Source organism: Lepeophtheirus salmonis, chromosome 10, assembly GCF_016086655.4.
Source record: "Lepeophtheirus salmonis chromosome 10, UVic_Lsal_1.4, whole genome shotgun sequence".
In the NCBI taxonomy this organism is placed as follows: domain Eukaryota; kingdom Metazoa; phylum Arthropoda; class Copepoda; order Siphonostomatoida; family Caligidae; genus Lepeophtheirus; species Lepeophtheirus salmonis.
Window position 1 is genome coordinate 15558783 of NC_052140.2, and position 22704 is coordinate 15581486.

Below are 22704 nucleotides of genomic sequence, written 5' to 3' on the forward strand. Positions count from 1 at the left end.
GCTGCGGGCCAATATTTTCTTCCCAATGAAGTTATAGCAACAAAAGTTGGTTGATATAACAATGTAACTGTTGACCAAAAAATAAAAAAAAATAGACGCCATAAGACAGATGCATCATAACAAAACACAAGAACACAAGCGTCGATTGGATCATCTTAACTCCAAATTTAGTCTCTTTATATATAAATATATATGACAAGCGTGCTTGATTGAATTGTTATATCTTAGATCAAGTATATATACTCAAAAATAACTTATACATAGCATAGGTCCAGATATAAATACAGGAAAACTTTGTTTTATTGATATGTATATGTTATATATCAGGGTGCACTATATACAGCAAACCCTTAATACACGTTTCATACAAAACACCTTCAAGATTTTATTAATATAACTACAATGTTATTTTTTCGATCAAAAATGACTTTGTCCAGACAAAGTCATTCATACAGACAGAAAAATAAAGTTTGATCTATTATTAAAGATTTCTAAAGTCTGTATCGGTCTCTGTTTTTAAAAATAATACGTTTTTATCATTGTTTGTCTAAGCGGGACGAATATCAAACAAACACGTAAATTATTTTAATACTATGTAGGATTATCATTCAGAAAACTGTATTATTTTGCTATTCTCGTATGTTTTATAAAAAAAAATTACTATAAGTAAACAAATTCTTAAAAAACAATTATTTTTTTTGTACTGAGCATACCCTTGACACGGTGTTACGTCGCCAACACAAAAATTCCATATGTTTTTTCTTGTCAGCTGATGATTATGTCATATGACGTCATTGCTATTTTATAAATTATTATTTTTGATAAATAAACGAAGTAATAAGTTATTCCACACTTAGGCTCCGTTTCCAAAAGGACAGGAATACAATTTCTTGTTGATCCCCACTCCTATATATATATTGGCCATTTAATTATTTCTATGAATAAGTATTGGCTATCATGTCGACATATAAATATATAGCTACGATTATAATAAAATATTACTTAACAATGTTATTATATAATATTGAATAAAATAATATGTTGGATTTTAATATCATGAAATACTAGAACGTACCCGTATTGTTTATTTAATAACAAGTTATGATGCACATACAAAGAGTACTAAGACCAACTTGCTAATCCTCTTCTTTCCCCTCTATTACGAATTATTTTATTATGCACATACTAAGACAAACTTACTAATCTGCAGACGGACAGACACGCACTGTAATATTACATTATACATTATGGGAGTCTAGGATATACCCTTATTGTAGATTTTATTTGGAATTATCTTATTAATAGATACTAAGACCTACTCGCGTATCCCTTTCCTAATTCCGTTTTTCTATTCATATTCAAAATATAAGTTCTTTCTTTTTCTGCTTGTACAATAATTTAGTTTCTTGGATTTCTATTTTTTTTTTTTTTTTTGTGCATTTGGAATCTACAAATCATACCTTAAAAAATGTTTGAGACACGGGAAATAAATCTTGTTAACAAATCAACTTATTAGCGAAAAAAAAACTTGCCAGGGATCTGTTCTGGCCAGAATAAAACATACTAACGTAACTTAGAATTCTGAACAATTTTTATTTTATATCTAAGGGTTGGATGTATCTCCGTATGTGAAATAAATACCCTGATTATTATATGTTTTTATGAGCGGACAGACAGATATCTACTCTAATTTTATGTTATTGTAGATATATACATATATAACTCATCTTCAAATTGTTGATAAATAATACAGAATGATAGTCTGGTACAACTTAAGATAGGAATGGTAATTGGTATGATTGACTTTTTTTACAACCAGATAATTTTGGGCATTTTTTTCTGTTTATGTCTGGACGAAAGGTAGTTTGACACACTAACAGTAACGATATAATGCCAAAGGGAAAACATAAATTCTAAATTTCACAGAGAAAGGAAGTCATTGTAGGAAGATTTACAATATATAATGGGATCGAAGAAGAGAAATAGAGGATCCCAAGTTTTGACGAGTTCCAAGTTTTTGAGGGGTTACGAGCTTTTGACGAGTTCCAAGTAACACTTGGCTTTATATGCCTACTATCCGAGTTTTTTTGTACCGTTTTTTATTTACTTCATAAAACTCGAATAGTAATTTACGAGTTTTGGTCATAGTACATCACTAATAAGAATAAATATGTCACTCATCAAATAGATAATCCTCCTTCCAAGTTCGAAACCCGATCTACATACACAAACTCCACCACAAAAAGATAAGTACAGTAAAATTTCTGTACCAACTTTGTTTTTGTAATTGTATTTAACTGAAATTAATCATCATAATTGTTCTACTCAATATTCTTGTAGAATAATTTTTCTGTTAGTATTGAAATGTTTTGATAATAATTGGGAAAAAGTCAATGTGGTTTGATACTTCTCAAAATTGGAAAATAATTACTTTTTCTCAAATAATTATTTTACTAATAAATTAATATCCTTGATCCTTCCCATGTTCATATGAATTGATATAATGCTTCTTAATAGGTCATTTTAATTTGATAAGCATTCACTATTTACCAAAGGTCGAAAAAAGTCCTTATACTGCAAGTCCACGTCAAAGCACAGAATTCTAAATCATTGAATATTTTCATCTTTAACAGAAATAAAAAATACTTTGAAAAGTACTTAATATTCCCTAAAAAAAATTGAAATGACTTACAAGCTGAGTCACGAGTCTTTGTTGTTAGATCTAGTCCATTTACAAGTCCTTACCTTTCTAATGACAAAGCTATTATGGTAAGTTTCCTGGCCTTATCTTTCTGGTGGAGTTTACATATTATATAGCTGATAATTAGATTAATTACACATGAACATGCAGTTTGTAAAATAATTATTATTCCGTAGTCATTAATTATGTAAGACTCGCATTAATTTATTTCACGTATGTAATTACTTATAAAAGTGTATTTTAATTGCTCATAAAATTCATTATTTCAAATCAAATTGATTATTGAGCCTGTTTTTTTTTTTTTTTAAATCTAAATATGATATTTCCTTTGTATAATGACATAATGAATAAATAAGAGTCAATAAAAATGAATTGCTATTTTTTATGAAACTGCATGAACCCCTCTTGAAAGTGGATTTCATGCACATTTAAAAAATAGCATGAATGAATTTGAACATGATAGTAAATGATAAAATAAAATAAATTAAGATTTCTTTAAAAATCCCGCACAAGATTTTCTTTGGGTACACAGAATATGCTCAAAGTACAGCATCCATCCTTATCCTTGATTGTTTTACAGGTTTGTCCCTCGGGGACATTAAATTTTTTTGAGAGGCAAGCTCGCTCGGAGCAAGGTTTGACGATATCATTACAATCATATCCAATTTGACAGCATCCATCCTCATCAAATTTGGGAGTACATCCTTCAGTGTTGACGGGTGTGATGATCAATGGGCACTTTTGAGTGCTACAGCTCAAATTTGGAGGTGATGAGCAAGTGCAAGATGTACAAGAGTCCTCGTTCAATTTGAGACTATCTCCTAGATTGAATGTTTGGTTTCCAAAATGACAAAATTCTCCTTCATGGATCTTGGCATCAACTTTGTGCTTGAGGTCAGTTTGAGAATGAACGAGATTTGGGAGACAGGTGTCATAGCACTCTTCCTCTGACAAAAAGTTATTTTCATTTCCTAAACATCCTCCATAAATGAATTTTTCGCATAGTCCAGATGCAGCATTGAAATGATGACGGATCTTAGATCCACGGCAAACACCCACATCGACTGGGCTGAAGCAATTTGGTGAAAAGGCCACTTCATCACCTTCTTCTGTTGTTATTGTCTTGGGGGGTTCATTACTCGTTACTGGAACTTGTATGTGTCTAGAGCAAACTTGTTTGCAAATATCTTCGGATGGAAAGTTGTTTCCGTTACCATTGCAACCTATCAAAGGATTTTAGATGAATAAAGTTGTATAATTATGTCAGCTACTAGGATAAAAAAGGGAAAGGGAATTCAATACCTCCATATTTGAAAAGTTTACATTCTTTGGATTCTTTGTCAAAATAAAATTTATTAAGAGCTGCACGGCAGTCTCCAATTGTTTTGTCCAATAAGCAGGGATCTACCATTCCAGTGCTCAAAATGGAGTCGTCTATAACTGGATTTGGAATGTTCTAGAAAATATAGGGAATGAAGGATTACGTGTGTGATGAAATACATGAAATACTATGATGTACCTTATCTTTAATTCTTCCCTGTGGAATGTCAAAGTCTGACGAGCAGGTCAATTCACACTCTTGCTTACTATCAAACTTGTTGCCGTTTCCAGCACATCCTCCATAGAAAAATAATTTACAGTCATTTTCTTTTGGATCATAATACCACTTTCTTATGATTGCAAAGCATGGTCCTGGCTCTGGGGCCTTCTTGCAATAATTGCCCTCTGATTGTTTCTCAATCGTCACTTCACAAGTGAGTGAGCACTCCTTAAGTGTAAAGAATCTATTGGCATTTCCCATGCAGCCACCATAAAGGAAAAAACTTACAAACACCTTCATCCTTGTCAAAGTAATATGATGGTTTCATTGCCTTGCAGAGTCCAGAGTTCTTGGGTTGATCACAAGGATTTTTGATCTCTTCAACTATTTCGTTTGGTTCGGTTGCAACCTGGAATGAGGATCGGACTTCTGTGCTTGGCACACAAGCTTTTTCACACTTTTCAGCCGTTAAGAAGTTGTTTTCATTTCCTTGACATCCAGTATAATAGAAGAATCTGCATCCTCCGTGAGCTGGGCTATAAAAGTAACGCTTGATGCGACTTCTACAGTTTCCGGGTATAACGTTTAAATTACATTTTGGTAAAAGCCCAGGAATATTGTCCTTGGTGAGATCAATTCTTGGTGGAGATTGAACACATTTAAGCTCACATTCCTGTTGTGTTGAAAAGCGGTTGGGGCCTGGCTTACAAAGCCCTGTAGTGTAAGGTTCACATCGATCCTTGCTTAAATCATATCTATAACGGCGGGCTAAGGGCAAGCATAATTGACCAGAAGTTATTCCATGATGAAGAGGTGTGACACACTCTGAATCAACTTGCTGTTGTTGTAATACTGGTTTTGGTGTTTCCTTAGTTGGCAAGAGTCTTTCACAAACCTTTTCACATTCCCCTTTTGATTTGAAAACATTAAAACCTTGAGCATCCTCATCAAATCCTCCATACTTAAATGCGGTACATTTTCTGTTATCAATGTTGAAGAAAAATTTGTCTCTAAAGCCCTTGCATGGTCCAACCGCAGGTGGAAGTAGGCAATCATCATGAGACTTTCCCTGAGCACCAACAGAAACTGGTGAATGTTTTTGAAATGAGGAACTAAAAGGTAATGAAATTGAAGATAAAGTCTCTGGAGAAACAACTAAGGGGTTTGAAACATAGGATGGCTCAATTTCTACTCCAGGGGGGCATTTTTCATCATGTTTTGTAGGTACTTGGGAATTCTCATTTGAACCCCCGAAAAGAAATGGAGGATCTATTTGAATTTGACTTGGATCATTTGGGCCAAGAGGAGTTATTAGAATATGAGGATTAATAGTTGGTTGAACTGTGGGACAAATCCAATCAATGGGACAACAAGAGTCTGGTCTATGAACTGGTAAGCAGTTTTTGATCAATTTGTCACTCTCCGTCAAATATCTGCACTTGATCTCTGTGCAAAATTCTTCCAAGTGTGCTTCATTAAAGTTTGAAGTACACAGACAGGTAAGGCAGGGATTGTGTTCAGAATACATCTTCTCTCCATCGTGATATTTTTTTCCTATGATATAAAGACAAATTATAATTAACCAACAGAAATGAGGACCATGTTTTACCTTCAAATGAACATGTTTGTAGTCTATGCTTGTCAGCCCCACATGCGTGTCGCTCGGAACAGCATTGATGAGTAGAGTTGTACTGTTGAATGCAGTCTTCGGTAGGAGAAAATTGGGGTCTTCCGCACATTCCAACTGACACAGTCGGTAATGCACTCCCATCCTCTTCTCTGGCACAATAGCTACCTCCAAAGCAATGCCCTTCTCCTAAATCCTTGATTTGTTCTCCAATTTGATAAAATTTCCCATGAGGATAATTGGGACTGACATGAAAACATTCATCCAGACGCTTAAGTCTTTCATTTTCCCAAAAGGAGCAGTCCCAGCCAGATGGACAACATTCTCCTTTCTTAGTAAGAGGAATGCATGCCTTGGCAGTGTGAAAATCAATGTCATTTTTGTCGCATTTAATTTTAGAGCAAAATGCATTTTGCTCTGGCTCTGCTCCTCCACATGTGTCAAAACATTCCTCTACGCTATCAAATCGATTCCCATTTCCCTCGCAACCTTTAATGTAATGTGCACAATAAAAATTGATTAATTATTATAAAGAAAGTGACCCAAGTGTATTTTTGTGTGTATGGTAAATTGAATTAGCCCTTCGTTAGTGAACTGGGATTTTCTGCACCCATGCTAGAAACAGCATTAAAATGCTCCTGAGACATCTTTAAGAAAAAATAAAGCTTCTGGTTATTGCAAAATATACTTTCGTGGAACTATTTATAAACTTTGAAATCAAGGTTTGGTAAATTTGATTAATTTGTTAACTTTTAAGTCGTACATTTTTTTTTTTTTTTAAATTTAATGTATACGCATTGCTACAAATGTAATAACAGCTGTTATCCTATCTATCACACTCAGTCTCATCAAAGTTAATGACTAGGTTGTTAGTACCAAAGGGTCATTAAAAGTAATTAATATTTTACAGGAGTTTTTATCGAAAATGAAATTATATATTTCAACTATAATAATCAGAAATTATATATATATGATACCCAATTCTAATGTTGTTTTGATTAATACGCGTAATTTTGAGTCAATCTCAACTGTAATACAATTGTCTTAATATTTGGGTTAATGCTTAACCCAAGTTAACAAACTATATCAAAAAAAAAGGAAAAAGAATGTTCACTAGTGGAGAGTTCATTTGTTTGAGCTTGAAAATGCCCTGTTTGTTGTTATTTTTGCAGAAAAAAGTTATCCTATTTATAGGACAAAGTCAAAAGTCAAATTTATTTGCAGTTTCAATAGATCTCAAAACATGTTTATACTGTAATTATCTCAATAAAAATTAACTGGGGTGAGTATCTATGTACTCGTAGATTCATAGAAAAAAGACCAGATGACAATGATATCATCTATAGACATCTGTCAAATGAAACATTATTTATAAAAACATTTAAAAAATACATACCAGTATAGAAAAACTTTTCACATCTTTGAGTTTCATGATTGAATGTATATTTTGGTTTTCTAGCTCTGCATTTCCCGGCCTCAGTTGGTAAAGTACAAACATCAATGAATTTTTGAGATCCATTTCCTTCTCCTTCACATGCAGATTTGCATTTCTGCAAGGAACTAAAATAGTTAGCTGTGGCTCCACAACCTCCATACACTATTTGTTCACAAGATCCCTTGGCACCATTGAATGTGTAGCCATAGCTAAGAGCTAAACACTGAATTCCACCCTCGTTATCGATAGCTGGAAGCGAGCAAAAATCTGGGCGAATGAATTGAGGAGGTTTTGTAGATCTAGAAGGCCTAGGATAATATCAGAATGAAACTTTGAGTTTGTCTATTTTTAAAGAGAGAAATATACTTACGTCTTGGGACATGAGTTTTCACAGTCAGCCTTGCTAGCAAAATTATTCTTTGTACCAAAACAACCTCCATGAATGAATTGCACACACTTCCCTCTTTTTTTGTCATAGGTCCATTTTTCAATATAAGCTGCACACATGATTGGGCCTTTATGTACAGGAGGTAAATCACAAATGTCCTCCTCTTCTTTCCATTGAGGAAATATGATGGCGTCCTTGTCTTGTCGTGATTCCACAGGAGCTGCTCCGGTGGGAAGAGATCTAAAAAAACTGACTGGTATGGTTTTTTCCGTAACAGATGCACCAACTTGCCCATGGACACAAGAGCTCATACATTCCTGTAGAGTATCATATAAATTGGCAGTAGCTCCACAGCCTCCATAGACATAAGGCTCACACGTCAATGTATCATAGTTGAAAGTAAATTTGTGAAAATACCCAGCACAGAATATCTGACCAGCAACAGGCTCAGATTGACAATGTTCAGACTTCACAGATGGATTCAGCTCTGAGGAGGAAGGATTATAGGTAGAGGAATGGCATTCCTTTTGACAGTCTGCCAGGGACTTGAAGTTATTGTCATTTCCACGACAGCCTCCAAAATAAAAGCTTTCGCAGCGATCAGTATTTGTGTTGTAATAAAAGGAAATGAAACTCATACGACATGGCCCTGTTTCCTTTGGTTGAGAACATTTGTTTCCAGGTCGTGCAGTCACAACATTAAAACAAAGAAGGATTTGTAGTAATGCGCAGAAGCGCATGCTCAGAGAATATAACTTGTTCATGGATCACTTTTCAAGTATGAATTGATTTAACTTATTCCTTTGCCAATTGAATTTATAATGTATTATTTCACGAGTGAATTTTTTTGCCTTTGCGTCATAAATAAATGTGCGCGCCCATATGTGTTTTTGAATCTCTCTTCCGTTTTCCCCAAAAACACAAATTGTAATTTTTATATACATAATAACAAAAAAAAATACGAGGGTCAAATTACTAGTAATGCGAAATTCCCAGACAGAAAGAAAATAACTCTTTAATGATTTTTTTTTTACTTTTTTCTTCAAAACTACTATTGATGAACATTTTTTTTTTAACTTTGGACTTATAATAAAGATTGTAAAATAAAATAGAACCTTGTTGTGAAAAAAATAGTTAATTACCTAAATAAACATTCAAATAATTAATATGATGATTCATCATCATTTTTTTTTAAAGCTCTGTTTCCTTCAACTTCAATTCGAGAAACTCTCAAACTTATAAGACCTCTATTACTTCCTTTAAAAAGATTTGAAGTCAAGTAATTGTGTTTATAGTTATACGGATCAGTTAAAGAAAAGAACTAAGAAATAGATGGGGGAAGACTAAAAAGGAAAGAGGAGTCAAGATGGTTGAAATCAAAAGTACACAAAAAAACTATATTTTTGAATAGTGTTCAGGACTCACAGAACCTCATCAAAAATCATTTTTTAGAGCATAATTATGACTCAAATACTATGACCTATCGTTTAAATTAATAGTTTATGTTTCTGGTTTATTCTAAAGAAAAATACATAAACCTGTCCGAAACGTTGACTTGTATTAAATTGCATTAGATGAATCTTGGTCAAAAAACGTTATAACAATTAAATATGCAAGAGATGAAAATAGAATGTATAAACGGAATATTCAACAAATCAGAATTAGAGATAAGAAAAAACAATATTGATTCATATATATGACACCTCTTTCCATTATATTCCCTTTAAGAGAGACTAGAGATTTTATCAACGCAGTACGGTTGCAACAGTCCTTTTTTCTCAAACATCAAAAAATTTATAAGACAGTAAAAAAATATACATAGTGTAGATATTTGTGGGAAAAATGTATAATCTTTTTTTTTTTTTTGAGATAATATTGATTAGGTTAACAACTGTCTTTGGGAAATAAAAGTAATTATTTCAGGAACATTAGTCCTGAAATAATGAAGTTATTTTTACAATTTTTTCTTTGCAACGGATATCGTTAGAGTTATTGAATATTTTGCTATCAATTGATATAATCTTATCGAAATTCAAAACTCTCTCAGAGCCGAGATATTTGAGACATTTGAATGCTCAGTCGAAAGGGTTCAGTTGCAAAAAGTGCAACAATTTTTTGTTGAGGTAATTCCTTTATACATCTTACAAATAAGGAAACTGTATCGTTCATAAAGATAGTATCGGAATTGGCTTAAATTTCGGTATTGGTACATCTCTAGTCAAAACTGAAACGGTATTGCACGTTTTTTTATAATATAAAAAGTTAAATCATGAGGCTCACCCTAAACACCTCACCCTCGAGTCACATTTTATGAGTCAAGATGCAAGACTTTTAGATCACTTTGAGTCTAAAGTTATAGTTAAATGGGGCTTCAGAGCATTTGAACTGGACTGAAATAAGATAAAATCGTCTTCAAGAATTGGTAGTCTATTAAATTCAAAAATAAAAAATCATTATGGATTAATGTAACAATTCTGTAATATGTTATTTATAATTGACTATTTTATGACCATTTGATATAAACAACGTATTAAAGTGTAGATTTATTTGTCAAAAAAATATTTGGATATTTTTAGAAGGATCAGAAGTGATACCTTACTATGTAATTCTGTATCTAATGAGGTGCTATAAAAAAGGTTATAAATTGTGGATTTATTACTTTTCTTGGAAGTTAAGATTATTTTCTTTATATATATATTGTATTTTTTGCAAACTTTATTCGTCATGATAATACCCCATAATTAAATGATTTTTAAATTAAAATAAGCAAATAGTCTTAAGCTAACATTGCAATTGTTGACACAATCATAAAAATTCCCTGGATGAGATGTCATGTGCAATTTTAAATACAAATATTCAATTAAGACTGTAATTACAAAATATAACTCAACGCACTAAAATACGAGTATATACAAGGGTAGTCAGAAAAGTTTTTGAGCTCAGATTGAAGATGGCGGTATTCCTAACTAAAAGCTAATCACGTCTATCTAGCATCTGTTGAAAGTTACTCACGAAAGTTTCATCCCCATTGGATGCGCAATTGTTATGTAACAGTCGTTTAAGTATGCGGGTATGACTGCTTTTGTGGAAATGGACAAAATCGAGTATCGAGCCGTCATTATTATTATAATTTTTTAAGTGTAACCTTTAAATAGATCCAAACAATCGAAAAATTGTTTCGGCTTGTTGTGTTAAAACTTGACAACTTTAAGTCAATCCAACAAAAAAAAAAGCGTGTCTTGCACAATTATTTTGTAGATAAAAACGTAGAGTACTATTTGGAAGGGCAACAAAGATGGGAACATCACTGGGAGAAGGGTTTTTAATTACAAGCAGACAATGTTAAAAATAAAATAAAATATTCAGAAAAAAGGTTGTGTATCTTTTTTAGATAGGAAACTTTTGTCACCACCATTGTAGAATTAAAGTACATTGGACCTTAGGAGACACAATATTTTTTAGTTGCTAGTTGCAACCTGAACATTGTTATTTACATAAGCTATTATCAATATTATTTCATCCTTGAGGAGGGAATATCTAAGAATAAAGTGAAGGGTGAGTGACGAAGAGCGATACGAACCCCTTGTTATTTGTTATTTGCTGGACTCGGAATAGGAATGAGGATTGACATCAGGATAAATCCTACTTATACATATTGGGATTTGCAGCTAATTTAATACAGCATCATGACAGCTAAACTTATCTCTTCCCAAACATTCTTCAAATTGTCAGGGTTACCATGTGGATTTTCACTTTTATAAGGTTTATAGAAACTCGTGGCCGGTTATTTCATTCCTAGTAAATTCATTCCTTGTCTTTTCGTTCATGGTGATTTAATTCCTAGTAAATTCATTCTCTTTAGAATTCATCCCGGGATATTCCAACTTTCCAACTTTAAAGAGGCATATTTAGTGACGTCATACGGGTTATGTTACAAAAGGGTTGTAGAGGGAGACCTGAGGAGTCGGCACTGGAGATGAGTGATGACTAGTGATAGATAGAAAATGGATATGAATGATATATGTTGTTGATGGATTAGAAATGATATCATGATAAATCTGAATAGAGAGTAGTTATGGAATCCTGAACCATATATACTACTAGTGACTACTATTGATGACACACCATTCATCTCCAGTGCCGACTGTCCAGGCCTCCCTTTACAATCATACACAAAAACTACTAAGTAGTTTAGAAACATAAACCGTATGACCTCCCTAAATATCCTCTTAAAAGTGGGAATGAAATTACCAGGAATGACAAGACAGGGAATGAATTTACATAGCACCATAGACACTGTATCAGTTAGTAATTTTCCACAAATTACATATGAATACTCCTTGTCAAATGTTGCAACTGTCCCTATGACCATGGACGGACGTAGCTCAATGGACAAGGTGCTCTAGAACTCAATTTGTGTGAGTTCTAGAGAAGGACATATATACGAAGTTAGGCATCAACATTTGTTATGGTCGATTATGCATGTTTTAAGTTCTTTGTTGCCTTAATCTTCGGCCATGACCTCTGAAAATTGTATTGCCTCTTACTGTGACCATATATATTCATTGAAAATCAAGTTGTAATCCTGGTGACGAACAAACAAACAGAGGGAAAAACGTCATCTCCGTTCAACTTTGTAAAAATTGAATTTGAGTTAGAGATTCAGAAAATTATAGTAAATAACATTTTTAAGGAATAAATGACATTTTTTTAGGTAATTATTATTTTACTCCTGAGTAGTGAACTTCCTTTCCTGCTACATTCAATTATATTCAAAACCTGATTGAGTATTTGTGTGTGCTCATAAAAGACAGAGAGATACCTTGAGAATTTGTTGCAAAGTTATACTTGGAAGTCCTTTTTAGACTCAGGCTAGAATTGGACATCGACATTGGAGTAATTTCTTGCCAATATCTTTTTTTATTTCCTTCTCCCCTTCCTCCCTCGTCACAGCTGATTGTAGCTGATTCAATTAAACATTGTGATAACTAAGCTGCTCTCCTTCAAAATATATATTTCAATGTTGAATTTTGGCATGTTTTTTCTTCACATGCCCAAAATATACACGATTTTCATCACTATACATATTATATAGTTCGTCATTGTTAGAGAACGGAATAAAACTTGATTGACTCTTGGAAACTCCACTCTTAAGGGACTATAAAGATATGTGTATTTGCAAGAAAAAAAACATTGAAACCTGATACTTGAGAAAATTCAAAAACGTTCTCTGGTGATGCATCGTGTAGAGTTTGTTCGCCTTGAACCCTTATCATTTTACTCAGAAACAAAAAATCCCTTGTTATATAAAATCGTAATAAAATAACTTGCTTTTTTTAGAGGTTTTTCTTTAAAAAAATGAAATCTATTTTCCTTTCAATTCGATATGGGTATATAATATCAGTAATAAAAAGTCGGGTATAATAAATTGTAATTTGTGCAATTCACTTTTCTTTTCTTTTTTTGCAGAAGGAGGGGGGGAAACTTTTATTTATATTTGAATGTTTTTTGTGGGTTTTTTTTTTTGCTAAAGCTTTGACGTGGTAATTATTTCATTATTTGTATATAGTAAATGAATTATGACAGGAAATTATATTTACAAAGTTTTAAATGAGGGCAGTAAAGCATACACTACTCTGAGTTTCATTATTTTATTAATTAGTAAATGATTTGCATGTTGTATTGTGGTATATTAGGGAATTTTGTGTGCGTTGCATATTCTTCTTTGTTCAGCCAAAAATATGCAAGAAACATATTCTATGATGGAAACGGGGGAAGAGTTATAAAGCTTATTTGAAGGGTATGTCAGTAGAAGTGGGGACATGTACTCAAGACTTGCGACTCAACTTGATTAACTAATGAAAGATTCTTTACTTGACTTGGACTCGATAGCTAAGATTCACAATCAGGGCTGAGGACTCCCAGAAAGTTCAAAGCGAATCCTAGACCACTTGAACTTCAAGACCGAGACTAAAATCCGACTAAAAATTTAATATCAAGTCTTGAGTCTAACGGGAACTTCAAGTCCAAGTCCCGAATCCGACAAAAACTCCCTTGTTATTTAAAAACGTAATAAAATAACTTGCTTTTTTTTTTTACTTTGAGAGGTTTTTCTTTATAAAATGAGACCTGTTTCCCTATCAATTAGATATGGGTACATAATATCTGTAATAAAAAGTCGGGTATAATAAATCAATATTTGTTAAAGTACTTCTTTTTTTTTTTGCATAAGCAGGAAGGAAAACTTTTATTATTATTCAAATGCTTCTTCTTTTGTTTTTCGCAAAAGTTTTGACGTCGCAATTATTTTATTATTTGTATATAGTAAATGGAGCATAATAGGAAATTATATTCACAAAGTTTTGATAGAGGAGAGTAAAGCAAATGCTACTCTGAGTTTCATTAATTATTTAATTTTTTGCATGTTGTATTTCCTCCTTTCTACAGCCAAAAATATGCAAGCAAAATGGAGTATAAAAGTAACACTATGATGGTTGGGAAAAAAGTTATAAAACTTATTTGATTGGTATATGAGTAGAAGTGGGGACTTGTACTCAAGACTTGATCAACCAATCCCTGACTCAAGACTAGACTTGGGCTCGAAAGCTAACAATTACGAACAAGGCTGTGGACTTGCTGAAATTTCAGGACGAGTCCAAGTCTCGAGTCCGAATTGAACTTCGGACTGAGTTCCGAGTAAGAATTGAAATTCAAGATTAAGTAGTCATGTGTAGGATCGGATCCTAATTTAGGAAAGATGATTACAGTCTCGATCCGGCCTAGTTCGGTGCTTGAATATGTCATTCAACTTTATTTCTTCTTTTTTTAAATCAGTTCTAGTACTGACAGTCTGAAGGACTGGTTAAGGACTGAAACTGGTTCTAAAACTGGACTGGCCGAATAAACTAGGACTAACACAACACTAAGTATACGTATATTATAATCTGTTGACCAAACTTCATGAACACAGCAACAATGAAAGATCAAAAACACTTTCAAACTCTTCAAAGTGGTCCACATACACACGTCTATGAGTAATAGACACATAAAAGTAATATTGTTTTGATTTTCATTAATAGGGATGATAATAATTATCTTCAAAACTATGTAGACACATTTATTTTGATTATGAACATATATCTACAAATACTATATTGGAAAAAAAAAACAGCAAGTCTCTTTTTGCTCTTAAGAAATGTATTGCATTAAGATGATCATAGTTCACAGGCCACGCAACTACGTTTTAAATTGCGAGAAAAAAAACGCAGCCTTAATACATTTGATGAATAATACAAAGCGGAAAGAAGGACTCGGGAATAACTCTAAGTTTAAACGAGTCCTAAGAAAACATTGCAAGCTCACGACTAGTATGGGATCGGTCTAAAAAAACAAAAAAGACAACAGTAATATCAGTTTAGTCCAAATTATTATTATTTTTCACTCCTAGACCCGTTCCTTATCAACCTTCTATTGTAACAACAATAGCTTACAGACCATATTTATAAAATATGTACATCATTTTAACCATTGATATTGTACCATAATCTGATTGAATGAGTCAAAATATCTGAGGTTTAAATAAGGAAGGGTATAGGTAGAACGTATAAGACTGAAGTATTATTTTATATTGTAGCTATCATTATTCTTTTCTTCGTTTTAATTTTAGCTATAAATGAAGAATATATTACGATAATTAGAAACTTACGACTGAAGGACCGTCTAAAGGGTCCTTACAATGGATGAATTAGATAAATACCTGAAAAGGTGGGGGGGGGATATCAGTGAAGCAGTCCGACGACCAACACAGCACTATTCAGGATTCAGCACTTGGATTCGAAAGTCATTTCAATTTTTTCACTGGATACAAAGTACATTAAATAAAATATATATATTTTATTTACTAAAACTGAACCCGATGAAAACATTCAAGGACTGGCCATCAACAATGACTTTTGAGGAAATATTTTATAATCAACTTGAACTTGCATATAAGGACTTTTGACCCACTTTGTAGCTAGTTGTCATTCTCATAATATTTAATACAGTCATTTCTGAGATTTTTTCCTAAAAATATTGATGGTTAATAATTATTTGAAGTTTTTTTTTTTTTTCTAAATTTAATATTTGATTTTTTTTTTCCAAAAAATTCAAATTCAAATTGAAAAAAAAATCCGAAAAGCAAGCTTCTTCCAAAATATAATCCGGCGGATGTCCCTGCTATTTGGCTTATAAAATTTCGAAAATTACAATTATTCATGAAAAAAAAAAAGTTCTGAAAAAAATTCAAATATTTAATTTTTAAGAAAAATTTCAAATAGCTATAGCTATTTACACAAAATTAAATATTTTGGAAAACAAATTTGAAAAATTAAATTAAATTTCAAAATATTATATTTTCAATTAAAAAGGGAAAATTCCTTAATTTGAGGTGGGGGCTACACCCTCTTAAGCACACACCCTGCAGACAACTCTGAATGATGTTTATTAAAGATATATTTAGAACATTCTAAATGTCCAGTTTTCATTATAAAACAATAAAAACAAGCATACTATATTTTATAAAACAGTGGTTCGAACTTTTTTTTCTGCTTAAGTATTTCCTCTACTGGGAAAACTTATTACTATGAACTTGGATTCTCGTTGGTAACAAGTTATCGAACAGAACGGGAGAGATTTGGCTTAAATCGGATTATTTCAAAATGTCTTATCAAACTTTAAAACAAAGCAAAAAATATATAATTACTTTTTCACCTACATAATATATAAAAGTTGTATTAAGAATTTTGTACATATCCTGTTCTTATAGGGAAAATTTCTTATATATTCTTTTATATAACAGAATCATTATAAAAAAAGAAAAAATCCACTTCAATGACGTCACAACAGATCAGTTTTACCTTCTTAAAGGACGAAGAAGTTTGGGATTGGACTTTGCTGAATTGGACTGAAACGTGGTTCTTAGTCCTAGATTAGGACCGATACTACACTGACTCTAACTATAATTATCTGTAACTATGTAGATCTACTATTAAATAAAGAATTGTCTAACAGTCTTGAAACATAGCCTTTAATTGGCTAACTACCCAACAAATCCTTACTATTAGAAAAAAAAAAAAGTTATGTGACTCTCATTTTTGTACTCTAATGGCCACAAAGACCTTTTTGTTCATTTGTAGCCTCAACTTTTGGAGAAATCCCAAAAAATTAAAAAATAACTAATTATAGCTGTTTTAACATGCTAAGATATGGTTGGGCAAACACATAATTGCAATAGTTTCATTTTTGTACACGTTAAAAGTACTATTGGTTAAAGGGTAATTAAATTTATACCATGACCATTTTTGATTAAATAAGAATTTCAGCAAAAATGACCATGTTATGTGCTAAAAATTTCTAAAAGTACTAGCTTATAATCTGCATTATATTAAACAACTGTCACCGTCAAACAGATATTCTTTTTAAAAAATGAAAGACAAATGAAAAGAAACCACCTAAAGGAGTAAGGATACACTTCAAGATTAATTTTCCTTTTTACAGGAAAAAAATGTGAGTTTGAAAGAATATATAAAGTGTCATACATGTTTTCTATGAAAAAATTCCTTTTTATATCAAAAGAGGCAAAATATCTCCTTCTAAAACTTGTTTTCACTCTTTTTCAATCCTAAGAAATACTAAAGGAATGAACCATAGAATTACTAAATATATAGAGACCATGTAAAGAAGAAATTTTTATTTTTAGATATGATGGATATATTATATTTTATTAGGCATACAATTATTTATTTTTTTATAAAAATTTTACAAACTATATTGACATTTGAAACCGACAAAAAGGCATGTTAAAAAAAAATTGAATATTTTAAGAGTTCTGTAGAATATCATTAAAAATTATACTATGGCCAGCAGTGTGCTCTCAGCTCAGAAGGACCCCCATGATTTCGATCAAGGTGGTCACGTAGCTTTGGATTCCGGGTAGAATGATCCTGTTCGCGTGCTGGACCTTGGAAATAATATTATCTATTTTGGGACACTCGCCATATGAAGGTGACGTGCTGACCAGCCATTCCAGTTGGGTGAGTTTCACTTCGAATTGGCACCATACCATGTCCTCCAGCACCCTCAACATGTGTATAACCATTTGGCGAAAGGAAAAAACATGAAATGATGTATCCGTCTCCTTCTTACAGAATAAACACTTAAGCCACTAAGAAGAAGTGTGGACAATGACGTAGTTCATCAAAACATTCAAATTATAAAAAATAAATTGGCTTAAATCAATAAGTCAATTTTCCAATTTTTTTTTTTTTTTTTTTTTTAATTGCAGCGTTTTTTAATGACTTTTTTTACGTCGCCAGGGTGATAAAGGTGTATATGAGTTTCAAATGGATAAGGGCTTCTTATGGATCTGTAAAAGTGGTTTTAGGTACCAGACGGTAAAATAATAAGGGAAGAGGTGGTGTATATTATTGATCCAGGACCACTACTAAGCTTGACGGGCCCTATAATATTTCTTACTTTAGGATTTACCAAACTTTACTATCCTACCCCCTCTTGAAATACATTTTTAGCTGAGGCTCCCTTTATATAAAATAGAACGTGTTTACTATGTAGGAGTAAACTGAAAGCAATCCTCAATTCTCCATCTTCCCTCCGCCCCCTCCCCTCACGGTCCACTTTGACAACCATTGTCTTAAGCAATTGTAGTTTTCGGAGCTCCTGCGGGAACTTGGGCTACAATGCACTCTGCGTATAAGGTAGCTACGGCCCTTTTTATATCTAATATCATTTCCTGGGCCCAAATTTTCTAGCGAGTCCCGTTTTTATAAGTATATATTACCAAACTTAGACTGTATACAAAATAACCAAGGCCAATAAAGCTGAACCGATACTGTTGAAATAAAAGAAGCGAGACCGGAACCGATAGAAGCACTGAACCTGAACCGGGCACAACCTTAATTTTTACTATTTCAGCTATATAATATGTTTAGTTTGTTTGTGAGAGGCATAACAGTTAGAAGCATTTTGGGTATTCGGGGATTTTGTGCTATTAATTTTATTAATTAATATCAAATCGTCATATGAAGTTCACTTCATAATTATATTCATGTAATCATTTGCTATAATACTCTTATATTTCAGTATATTTTCTAAACACCATCTATTTGTTTAAGCAGTTGAATTGTAATATTGATGATGACTGAATCAAAGCTAAGGACTAAAAATAGCAGGGTTGTTAGATTTTCATATTGGCTTGTCATGATTCCACAGGAGCTTCCTCAGTGGGAGCAGATCTAAACAAACTGACTGTTATAGGTTTTTGAAGTAATAGATGCGCACACTTACCCATGGACACAAGAGCTCATACATTCTGTAGAGTATCATATAAATTGGCAGTAGCTCCACAGCCTCCATAAATATAGGGCTCACAAGACATTGTATCATATTTGAAAGTAAATTTAGGAAAATATCCAGCACAGAATATCTCTCCAGTAACGGGCTCAGACTTACAATGTTCAGACTTCACAGATGAATCTCCAGGTCGTGCCGTGACAGCATTGAAACAAAAAAGGATTTGTAGTAATGCGCAGAAGGGTAGGATCAAAGAAAATAACTTGTTCATGGTTCACTTTTCAAGTATGGATTGATTTAACTTATTCCTTTGCAAATGGTATTTATAATGTATTATTTTCTTTGCCTTGGCGTTATAAAGAAGTGTGCGCGCGCGTCCATATGTGTTTTTAAATCTCTCTTCCCTTCCCCCCTCCCCCACACCACCTTCAAAGAAAGAACAAAATTTTAATTTTGATATAGCTACAAATAGCAAATAAATAATACGAGTGTCAAATTACTAGTTATGCGAAAATCACAGACAGAAAGAAAAAAAATTCTTGTATTTTTTTTACTTCTTCTTTTTTTTACCAATACTTTTGATTGTTATTATTTTTTTTTTTTTCAACTTTGGACCAGTAATAAAGATTGCAAAATAAAATAGAACCTTGTTCTGGAAAAAGAATAAATTACAAGAACAAAAATTCGAATGATTAATATGATGATTCATAAATGATTTCAACTGCAATTCGAGAAACTTTCAAACCTATAAGGTCCATAATATTTCCTTTAAAAAGGATTGAATTCAACTTTTCTAGTTTGTAGTATAACAAAATTAGGCAGATTGTTCTACGGGTCATTAAATAAATGAAAGACAGGGACAACACAGGATGGGTGTAATAGTCTTTTCTTTTCTTTTTCTCGAACATCAAAAATTTAAAGTCTTAAAATTTACAAAAGAGTTAAAAAAAATAATGCAGATATTTGTCCTTTTTTAGTTAACAACTGTTTTTGGAGAATAAAAATAATTTTTTCAGGAACATTATGCTTGAAATAATGAAGTTATTTTTAGATTATTTTCTTTGCAACGAATATTGTAACAGTTATTGATTATTTGGTTATCAATTGATATAATTTCATCATAATTCCTTTTATAACTTTTTATAAGCATACCTAATTCTCCTCTAAATGTGTTGGGTCCTGTTGACCTTCCATGATAAAATTCAAATAGTTTTTTGAAGGGTAATTCATTAAAATGGAGCATACAAATAATCCATTGTAAAGGAGTGTCTAATTTTGGTTCAAAAAGCCTAACGATGCCACCTTTGGGCCCTGTATTTACTGCAGTTCCATCGCATCCAATGGCTCTGATAGAATGAAGACTTCCAGATTCAGATTCCATGATAAGTGCAAATAAATAATAGTTGTTTTTAGTTCGATAATTTATAGAATGAAGAAATTGATTTTATAAACAAAGGATATAATCGTAACTACCCAATGCGTTGTTATGTTCTTTGTTCTTCGAGGTACTCAGTAATTAATAATGACACTGGTAAGACTAAATAACCCTACGGGTAATAATGTTACTTTCTTTAAAAGTAAAATTGCATTGATTTTATAAGCAATAAACATTTTACACCAATGCCCATTTCGAGTGCCTAAGAAACGCAAATTCTGTTGTGTCTTGACCAATGTCAAGGTCTCAACTACAAACTCAATTTGATATTTGTTAAAAAAACCAATAGTTTCTAAATTTTCATAAATCAAACTCCCAAATACCACACTTTGTTTTATTTATTTTCATTTTTTTGCTATATAAAAATAGTTTAATTTACTATGAAGAAGTAAAAAATTTATTTTACAAATGTTCATATATGTGTATTGTACATAATTCAGTTTACTATAATTTGTTGAAAAAAATTAAACGGTTGAAGAAAAATTGCAATGTGCCTTATGTTACTCTACACTATATTTCTTTGATAAAGTCCACAAGTGCAGTAAAAAAACTCGTTTTTTAATAAACAAAGAGATTTTTTTATAAAATAAAAAATGTTTTTTACACTCATACTACATTACAAAAAAAAATTATTGTGTATGTAACATCATTTTTGGAGAAATTTTTGAACTAACCGTAAGGTTGACTGGAAGTAGCCCTTCGAATTTTTGCTGCGGGACATTCTTACGCATACTAAACCTCAACTCATGGTGGAAACAGATTTTGGATTAGTAAAAATTGGTTTCATAAGACACACTCTACTGTATATCATACTCCCGGTTTTTTTTTAATACTGAATTAGTATATGATATGCATCATAGAACTTTATATACAGTGCATCCGGTGACTTATTTTCATTCATACAGACATTCAGACATAAGTAAATTATTTTTTACTTGCTAAATGGTTATTAGTTGAATCAGTGTTACTTTTGCTAGACTTTTTCATGACAATTAGACAAGTGTTGTGCAAAAAAAAGGTTATGTTCCACTCAATTCAGTAGAATTGTATCAACTCACTGAATACTTAAATCGTATATCATGTTCACATAATAAAATGTCCTAATTTCCTTAATGAAACATTATTTCAGATTGTAATTAAGTAAGAGTTGATGTTTTTACATATACCCATTACCAAAAAATGAATCTTTGTTTTATTAAAAAAGAAGATATATTCACACTTCACATCAAGTATGTTTTTCAACTTAAACAAGGTCCGGAAGAGGTGATTGACAGAAAATTCATTCGACCTGTAATACTATTTAGTGATGGATAAAATTAATGTAATTATTTCTTAATCTACAATAATACAAATTTATTCAATCATTCAATTTAAAGAAAAGTCTAGTTATTTATTCAGTTAAAAATATTATTTAATTTTTTTAACTCAAATTTAATATTTTTTAGCTGTTGCAACCGTTCTTTGCTCCGAAAAAAGTTCTAAATAGATTATATAAAATAGATTCGTAGACACAGTATTTTTATAAAAAGTATAAGCAATTGAGTCCTATACAATGTGTATTACAACTGTTCCGGGCTCTCCTACGATAAAATAGACTATTCAATTATTATGAACAAATGTCCAGTTTGAAGAGTTCCAATTTTGTATGCGTAGATCCGGAAACTTTTGTTATATAAAGTTGGGGGGGAGGGGAAACTATGTCCAAAACAACTAGGTTGGTATTAGTTCCGTGGGCTGTCAGATGAGCAGCCTTGAAAGCTGTGGCCCCGGAATCATGGGATTCTTTAGACGCCCACGTTTTTAGATGAAGTGTAATAGTACCGTACTAAACTTATAAGGTTGTATGACTATGACGTAGACCATATATAACTGCACACTTCACAACTTTTAAATAAGTTCTGGCACCACTACTTGGAATAAACCCTTTCCTTTAATACATTTCAAAATACCTTCATTAATGGATTATTAGATGCCATGTCATATCAGGGAAAGGAAAGCTGATAGCTTTGTACTTATTTATGGGTGTAATTATGGATGATAAAGCAGACCTGAGGATTGATTGAGTAGTAAAGTATTAATTAATCTTTTCATACGAAAACCTTGCCCAGAGCTTGGGACATGAACTAGAGACTTGGCTTAGACTCAGCAACTAAGATTTCTGACTCGATTTGATCTAAAAGCCAGTGTAGACCTACTTAACTCAAGGAAAACCACAACAGTATGGACCTT

At 32.2% G+C, this 22704-nt stretch overlaps 2 protein-coding genes across 2 annotated transcripts; both read right to left on the minus strand.

The window, feature by feature from the left end:
* Nucleotides 1-2884: 2884 nt before the first annotated feature.
* Nucleotides 2885-8585, minus strand: LOC121125707 (papilin-like). The gene is given in 7 exon segments (XM_040720910.2): nucleotides 2885-3924; nucleotides 4004-4157; nucleotides 4221-4490; nucleotides 4492-5795; nucleotides 5851-6357; nucleotides 7265-7611; nucleotides 7674-8585. Coding segments are annotated over 7 exon segments (4068 nt in total). The 5' UTR covers nucleotides 8432-8585; the 3' UTR covers nucleotides 2885-3196.
* Nucleotides 8586-18801: 10216 nt separating this feature from the next.
* On the minus strand, nucleotides 18802-19357 carry LOC121125370 (PI-actitoxin-Aeq3b). Its single transcript, XM_040720522.2, is given in 3 exon segments — nucleotides 18802-18982; nucleotides 19035-19062; nucleotides 19065-19357. Coding segments are annotated over 3 exon segments (312 nt in total). The 5' UTR covers nucleotides 19312-19357; the 3' UTR covers nucleotides 18802-18945.
* Nucleotides 19358-22704: the final 3347 nt, after the last annotated feature.